Source organism: Onthophagus taurus, chromosome 2 (assembly GCF_036711975.1).
Source record: "Onthophagus taurus isolate NC chromosome 2, IU_Otau_3.0, whole genome shotgun sequence".
In the NCBI taxonomy this organism is placed as follows: domain Eukaryota; kingdom Metazoa; phylum Arthropoda; class Insecta; order Coleoptera; family Scarabaeidae; genus Onthophagus; species Onthophagus taurus.
In genome coordinates, this window is record NC_091967.1 from 7,657,582 (window position 1) to 7,665,825 (window position 8,244).

Below are 8,244 nucleotides of genomic sequence, written 5' to 3' on the forward strand. Positions count from 1 at the left end.
AACAATTTAAAATTATTGCAATGTAGGCAACTCAATATACACCGAAACGTATTTTTGTGTGTAAACATTTAAATCTTTTTTTTAATAAATTTATTTCAATATTTAAAGAAAAAGCATTTTTGATAGTTAACTGGGTTATATTTAAGGAATAAACAGTACGAAATAAAGCTGTATTAGCTTACCACTGCTAATGTTACTCTATACTGGAAAAGGCACTATAATAGACAATGATCAAGAGCATTCCCATGAAGCACACTGGAAAGAACAAGAGATTGGTGGCTATGACATCAACAATGCATAAACACTGAATGATAGAAGCAACAAATAGAAAAGGAAAACAAGTAATAAAACCAGAGTGTATTCTCGCCTACAATAAGTACATGTCCGGGATAGACAGATCACACTAGATGACGGGATACTACTCATCATCAAGGAAAACCATAAGATGGTACAGAAATGTCTTTTTTTACAAAAATTTAACAAAAACGTCATATACAATAAACGAACATGTAAATAACACAATCCTGAATCTGGAAATCAAAGAAACTACGAATGGTGCACGGAAAAAACTAATGCAGAAGGCGCGTTAGTGTTAAAATATTTTTATTGATATATCAATAAAGTTAACCCAAAAAAATTAACCAATTTTATTTTCATACACCATTGCGAAATACAAATAAAATTTTAGCGTTTAAATATTAGAATGAATAAGAATTCTAATAATACACAATTGTGAAAGATAACGTCAAATGAATCATACTGAAATTAATTTATAAAAGCTTACACACATAACCAATCGTTATCACTTATGATTTAATACCATGATTATATTGAAGATGTTTTAAATATTATTAGTCATATGGAATCTATTTAGTTGAATTAGGGGAATTAAATGTGTTGTAAGTGTTTTTAATTAATAATTAAACATAACAAGTATAAAATGATTCATATGTTTGCTTGTTTTCTGTTTAAATATTTCCACATATGGTGCGTTGTTAAGTACTTTAATAAAGTAAATATAAACAAATTTGTTTCTAATTTGACTTAAAAAAGAAATTGAAATGACTTCAATGTGTTAAAAAATAAGTTTTCTGATTTAATTAAAAAAAAATTAAATGGAGTTATGCAACCAAACATACATTTTGATATTTGGCAACACTGCTTGTAAACATATTATAAATAGTTTAACTTTTTCGCTTCCTTTTTCATTTTATAGAGAGAAGTCTCGCGTTACGGGGTGCTAAGTCATTGTTTATCCCTTTATAAAGCATCGTTTATTTGTTTGTTAACTAATTTCTTGTTTATTGGTGAAGTGGAATTAGAAAATAAAGATGGGGTGCGCATCCGGTATAGCTAAATACAGTTTGTTTTTGTTCAACTTATTATGCTTGGTAAGTTTGTTTTCTTGATTATATTTTCCAATAACAATAATGTTGATAACGTTATATTATTAATTTAATTTGATTTGAGAATTTTAAAAATTGCATTGAGTAAAAAAAGTTAAAATTTGAATCATTTCTTATTCTTAGAAAATTCCAAAATTATTTCCACAAACTTGAATGTTGAGCGGAAACGAAAACATGAAACAAATTCTATTTGTGTTAAAGTTACTTTAAAGGTCATCGCAATGTTAGAAACCTTTCAGCATGAATTGTTTACACATGAAAAACAATTAACTCTTTTTTCTACTTTTATGGGGAACACCCCTTTGTACTTGGAAATATTGTGTACTTAGAGATAACAGTAAAGATAATAATAAAGTATGTCACAGCAAAACCATTTTTTACTTTATCAAAAAGTGGAATTTTTAAATAATAAAAAGTTATATAGGTGGAAGAAGCGTCGAAAAATCAATAACAATAATCGTTGTTGTTAAAAAAAACTGTTTCATTTGATGTTGCCATGTGACCATGTTCGATGTGTTCATGGTCGTATGGTGGACGTGTTCAGGTTGTAATTCGAACGATGATGCTATCGCTTCTTAGTTATTACAAATTAACAGGTCAATGTTAAGAAAGTATTACGCGGCGAGACTGTTAAATTAATAAACTTTATTATAAGCGCATTTGTTGAATTCATAAGTAAATCTGGGTGAACCTTAAAAAAAATATATTATTCTTATCTTAATTGCTTTAGTATTTTAAATTGTTACCGTGGCAATAATAAATAAAATAAGCAAAAGTGAAAAACGTAATATCAAGGACATCTATTAATTCTTATGATTCTTTATTCGCCAAGTGGGCGCTTATGTGTGACATCAGCCATAAAGTGAATTTTTGCTGGCATTTTATTGAATGGTTTTAATAACTTTGATACACTCTGTATGATAACTTTAATTCTAAATCTTTAATTTTCTATAAATTTTCGTTGAATTTGAATTTTGCACATATTTTCTCTGCGTCAGCATATTTTCTAAGAATTTTTCCACGACTTTTCCTACTGAATCATACAGTTCCTGTGATATATTCGTATCGTCATCAAATTCAACGTTATTAGAAAGAGTTACAGTATGGAAAATCCGTATTCGAACACCCTCCGAAATATTAGAAAATCACGAATTACTCAAGAATGGTAGTACAAATTTCAAATATATTTGATGATTTATTTCACTTAAGAAGAGTAAAAGCAAAAATAGATATGTTGGTTACCTATGCAGTTCAACAACCGTACGGTAAAGGACATTTTAATCACTGTTGACAGCAACGCCCTTGTTTTTCTCTCACCAAATTCTTACTTTTCCAGTCGATAATTTTATATTGACTTCAGTCTCATCCGTGTAAATTACCATTTTTCAGAAGTTAAATTCCTTAATTTGCCATTTTTTTCAAATGCAAACCGCTTTCGTTTATTAATCATAGTTATGAATGATTTTCTAACAGCATACCGACTTTTAGAACCAAGTTTTTAATGTAATTTCGCGCCGTTGAAGGTTAACACGAACGCCAAAGACCTGTTCAAGACTATTGTAGCACTTACGGTAGGGATTTGACGATGTAGGAATAAATGATTTCTTCTTGTTACCTGCCCTTTTATAATTCCGTACCACGTATTGTGTAGTAGAGGTGAGAAATTTTGTTATTTTGAATTTTCCGCAATTTTTATAATTCAACTGACTAAACCTTGCTTAAAAATCAAAGTGGGGACAAAACACGATTAAAAATCTTATATAGCAGCAGTTATCAACCCAAAAATACAATCTTGCCAACAGTTCGAATACGGTTTTTGCTGTCAACTGTTAATACAATGTTCTTTCTATAGTATACTTATGTAGTATACGTATCTTAAAGATGTTGTTTTTTTCTCCAATTTTGAAATAAACCTGATGAATGGTATAAATGGTTGTAAATGGGTCAAATTTCGGGTTTAACATTGCGTCTTCGGACAGGCTTTTCTTTGCTTGTTGATCTACGGCAGCCTATCCACCGTCTGTTAACGTTGGCAATAAGGTACATTCTAACCATAATCACATAACTGGGTGGCGTTCCATCCTGTTGCAGTACAACATCCGTTTGAACTTCCTTGAATCGCAAATATGATGTATATATCAACTTTTCATTTAAAAATAGAGGTCCCACGATAACTTATCTAATAATCCAGCCTAAATCTTTATTTTTTCGTGGTATTGGATGTTGGTGCCACGATACTGATGTGTTTTTACGTCACTCCCATATAGCACGTTTTGACCACGTAATTTAACGTCCCAAAAAGAGTATCCATAACTAAAACAAATATGGACAACTCAAATATTTGACGTTTGTAGTTGACATTTAAAAATTTAAAAGTAAATTGATTGATCCGATTACCAAGATTTTTTTGAAAATAAAATTAAACAAATAAAAGATAAAAATTTATTTTAACAGAATTTTTAGTATTTTCGTATCGGTTGTGTACATAAAGAAATAAATCGATTTTAGTTTATAAATTGGAGAGAATTAATATAGTGAAAAAAGAGTGCCATTTATGAAAGACATGATCAACTTCATACATGGCAGAAATATTTAAATAAAAAATAATTAAATTTAATTAAAAAAGTTTGCGGAATTATAGAAAATCGTTTATTTTAAAAATGTGCTATAAAATTATAAGAAAAATTGAGTGGTTAGAAAATTGTTAAACGTCAAAATTGTTTGAATTAAAATAAGCGGGAATTTTTTTTCTTTTAAATATTTATTTATAAACCTGATAAAACTTACGTTGTATTTACTTTATAAATATTGTTAAAATATTGATTTTTCATTTTTTTTTCAACTTCTCTATCTTTTATTTACTATTACATTTATTGCAACCATGTAGTATTGATATACTTATTACTTATACATTCATTTTTATACGAAATGCAACTTCAAGGTCCTAATTAAATAAATATAAATATTTATGGGCTCTAAATATGACGAATATTTAGGTTGAAGGAGGAAAATTGTTCTTACCAAGTATTTATCTATCTGTATGTTTAGTAAAGTTAAAAAAAATACTGGGAATGAGAAATACGACAAATAATTTATATTTGCCGTATAGATCGGATTTATTTGATTTCTGAATCATTATTAAATATAAAATCGTTTTTATTAAATACGATAATCTTAAATGTTTCATTTTTCCCTTTTGTAAATCGCAACAACGAGTTTATTACGCTTTAGAATCTGTTTTTTCTAAATATAGAACGTGATCTAACAAAATTCTGCACTTAAACTCCCAACATCCCAAAGATAGCCGCTCTATTATTCCATTACATATTTTTTTAATATATTTTGGTCAAAATCATTAAAAACGAACAAGAAGTTTTACTTGAAGTCGTTTTAAATTACAAAATCTTCTCCTTTTGTACGTAACCGATCGTGGGTGTTTTAAATAGGAGTTTCCTGTATTTTTTTTTATTACACAACAACATCCACTGTGACGTCGGTTTTTATTAAGAATGAGTCATAGAAAATTACTTGAAAAACCTTGCTTGATAAGTCACCATGTTTAAGATTTAATTATAATCAATGACGTTCTATTTATTTAGCAACAATAAATACCGCTGAAATATTCTTTATTTGTTTGAAGTTAGGCAATTAAAATGACGTTGATGTATATTTTGTTGCCTATTTTTAATTTATTTGTAATTAATTTTTTTTTTATTAAAAGGTAATTAAAAATTAAAATAAATTAAAAATAAATAACTTAAATTTATTTTTTAATAAAAATCAAGAATTAAAAATAAATTTATAAAAGAAATTAAATCAAAATTAGTTAATATTAATTGTTAGGTAGACAACCAAAATTACAAATTTGAATGTTTGGTTGCTTATTTTGTTTTTTACTTTTTGTATTAAGATAAATAAGTATTTTTGGAAAACAATTCGAAATTAATACATTGTTTTTATGAATGTTATCGTTTTCTCCTCATTTATTATCATCATTAATATAAAAAAATATAAATTTCTATATTACTGACTCATATTATTTACAAAAATTAATAATTCCATGAGAAAGATAACGATAAATTTGGAAATGATTAATTTCATCTCCTATCTATATATGAGAACATATCTGCTGCGGATTTAGTGCAACTCGAACACCTCGAACAGTTCACGTGTAACTTTAGCGTTGTCGGTACTTTCTCTCTTTCTCTCGCTTGCTACCGTTAACAAAATAACACAGCTGCGTCAACCAACGACGTAAACGGTTTTCTCTTGCGAACAGACAAAGAGAACGGTTTTATTAGTTTAGTGTTAAAAAATTAATAATTTTTTATATTAATAATAATTGAAAAGAATAAATCCCAACAAAAATGGCGTGTGCAATGGGAATAGTAAGATTTATTATGTTCGGGTTTAATTTAATTTGTGCGGTAAGTTTTAATGAACTTCTTTGTTATTTAATTTTTTTATATTACTTTCTCAATCGTAAAAAAATTGGGTCAAGATCTATTCTTATTCTTGTTTGGTTGAATGTTAAGACAAAATTTTTTACGTTCGAAAATAAGAGTTATCTCAAAAGATTTTATCTTAAAAAATTGGGTCTTGGTAACATTACAAAAATATCTATCTACCTTCAACAAATATGTTGAAATATATATTTCTTAATCTCCTGATAAGTTGATTAAATTTTATAACTGTACTGATAAGAATTCTGCGTAAATAACAATTATATTGAAGTATTAAACCTTAATAAAAACAATGTTTAGAATAAAACTAATTATAAACACTTGTTGATGAACTACGTTGTGAAACGATTGTCCTATTTTCACATCACAATCAATAGTTTTCCATCGACCCCTTGTTATGAATTAAAAACGAGTGTTTCTTGACATACATTTTTTACATCTTTTTACTTTAATAAAAACATTATTTTAATTCCAATCAATACAAAAAAAAACACTTTTTGGATAATTTGTTACATAAAAGAGTTTTTATCTGTTATTATAACACCTTATCTTTACCTTGATAAGGGAAAAATTGTAAAAACAAGCCAGACGGCACAAAAGCGATAATATAATGATTATTTGATGACTTATGGAAAGGAATTATTAATCTATTTTATTACTTTCCAAAAAAATGTATGCAACCCAAATTACATTGATACTTTTAACTAAAAAATAGGGATTTTTATTTTATTCCAAAATTATATTGGTAATAAAATTTGAGTTATTAATTTTTTAACATATATATCTTTTATTGCATAATATAGAAAAATCGGTATGCAAGAAAATCTTATAGCGAAGCAAATCGATTTTGAGTGAAATAATAAATTAATTTATTTAAAATTATTAATACGTCAAAATTTTTTTTGCATTAACCATAGTGCCATCTATGAAGAAATCGTTAAAATATAGATATTTAAAATTAACAATTTAATTTTATTTAAATAAATAAAATTTCGTGTACCCACGAAAATTTTAAATTCTTATTTTGCTTCCGTGGTGTTAAATCAACAGAGCATTTTGTGGAAATTATTTTTTTTATATTTATTTGATGGTGATACTTATTATTAAATTATTTAATATTTTACTTGTAACTTAATCGATCAATATTGTATTTAAACCAATTTTTTGTTACAGCTGCTTGGTTTGGCAATGTTAGTTGTTGGTATAATTTTCCAACTCAACATCAGTGACATCACCGAGTCAATACCAGATGAATATTCGACAATTTCTTACATACCAATATTAATGATAGTGGTTGGATCGATAGTTTTTGTGATAGCCTTTTTCGGTTGTTGTGGAGCTGTAAAAGAAAGTACCTGCATGCTAACAACTGTAAGATATATGATTAATTAATGTACTTTTAATTATTAATATTTTAATTTTTTTCAGTATGCAGTCATCTTATTGATAATTTTAGTAATTCAAGTGGCGTTTGGTACTTTGGCTTTCTTACAAACTAAAAATACTGATGATTTAAGAACCCAATTTGGTGTTGTTTTCCAACGATTAATGGAGAAGTACAATTCAGCACCACCCCAATCACATGAAGCAGTTGATCTTATTCAACAATCTGTATGTTAATCATTTATTTATACTTACTTTTTCTTTAATTAAATTTGTTACATTTTCTAGCTTAAATGTTGTGGAACTACAGGACCGCACTCATGGGTGGGCATCCTTTCTTTACCACCAGACAGTTGTTGTGCAGGGCCAAAGGGTACTTGTAATAACTTCCAGGATTTCTTTTTCCAAGGATGTAAAGATGCTTTGTTTGATTTTACTAGGGATACTATTAAAATAATCGGTATCATTTTTATAAGTATCGCCGCTGTCGAGGTAAAACAATCAACTATTGTTATTTTGAAAATAATTTCTAAAACATGTTGAAATTCTTTTTTAGCTGGTTGGAGCAATTTTCGCTTTATGCCTTTCAAGTTCGATAAAAAATAGTCACAGAAGAGGAGCTTATGCGTAAAGATTAACCGCAAATTGTGATTGTGGCGGTTTTTTATTTAAGAAAGAAGTAAATAAAACACAAAGAAAATAAGCACCACAGTGAATGTCACAAAAATAAATTAAGAGTTAACGAAATCGATGTTCTAATAATAATATTAATAATATAAATGTTATTTAACTACTTCTATTTTCATTGTTTAAGTCGATATATTTTATTTAATAAACTCTTTACAAATATATATATCATTAAGATTCTTTTTCTCGTCAATTGCCCAACTCTGTTACAACGTTTCTATCAATTTTATTGGAATCGATGATCATATTAGCTGCTATATGTATAGCAGTTATTTCGGCCTGAGCAGTCGTGCATTACGACCCTA

The 8,244-nt window shown here is 27.5% G+C and overlaps 1 protein-coding gene across 2 annotated transcripts; it reads left to right on the plus strand.

The window, feature by feature from the left end:
* The first annotated feature begins 1,206 nt into the window (after positions 1-1,206).
* On the plus strand, positions 1,207-8,103 carry LOC111427389 (CD63 antigen-like). 2 transcript variants are annotated; one of them, XM_023062513.2, is made up of 5 exons: positions 1,207-1,391; positions 7,043-7,240; positions 7,298-7,480; positions 7,541-7,744; positions 7,809-8,103. In XM_023062513.2, the coding sequence occupies exons 1-5, from the start codon at positions 1,332-1,334 to the stop codon at positions 7,881-7,883; spliced, it is 720 nt and encodes a 239-aa protein (XP_022918281.1). In that variant the 5' UTR covers positions 1,207-1,331; the 3' UTR covers positions 7,884-8,103. The 2 variants fall into 2 exon arrangements, with proteins under 2 accessions (XP_022918281.1, XP_022918282.1); XM_023062514.2 differs by lacking the exon at positions 1,207-1,391 and adding an exon at positions 5,555-5,833.
* The last annotated feature ends 141 nt before the right edge of the window (positions 8,104-8,244 follow it).

Bases quoted from the DNA above. Each gene is read 5' to 3' on its own strand.
- LOC111427389 (XM_023062513.2), top strand. From the start codon at position 1,332: ATGGGGTGCGCATCCGGTATAGCTAAATACAGTTTGTTTTTGTTCAAC. The intron at 7,241-7,297 runs GTAAGATATATG...AATTTTTTTCAG, and splicing joins GTACCTGCATGCTAACAACT to TATGCAGTCATCTTATTGAT. The intron at 7,481-7,540 runs GTATGTTAATCA...TACATTTTCTAG, and splicing joins TTGATCTTATTCAACAATCT to CTTAAATGTTGTGGAACTAC.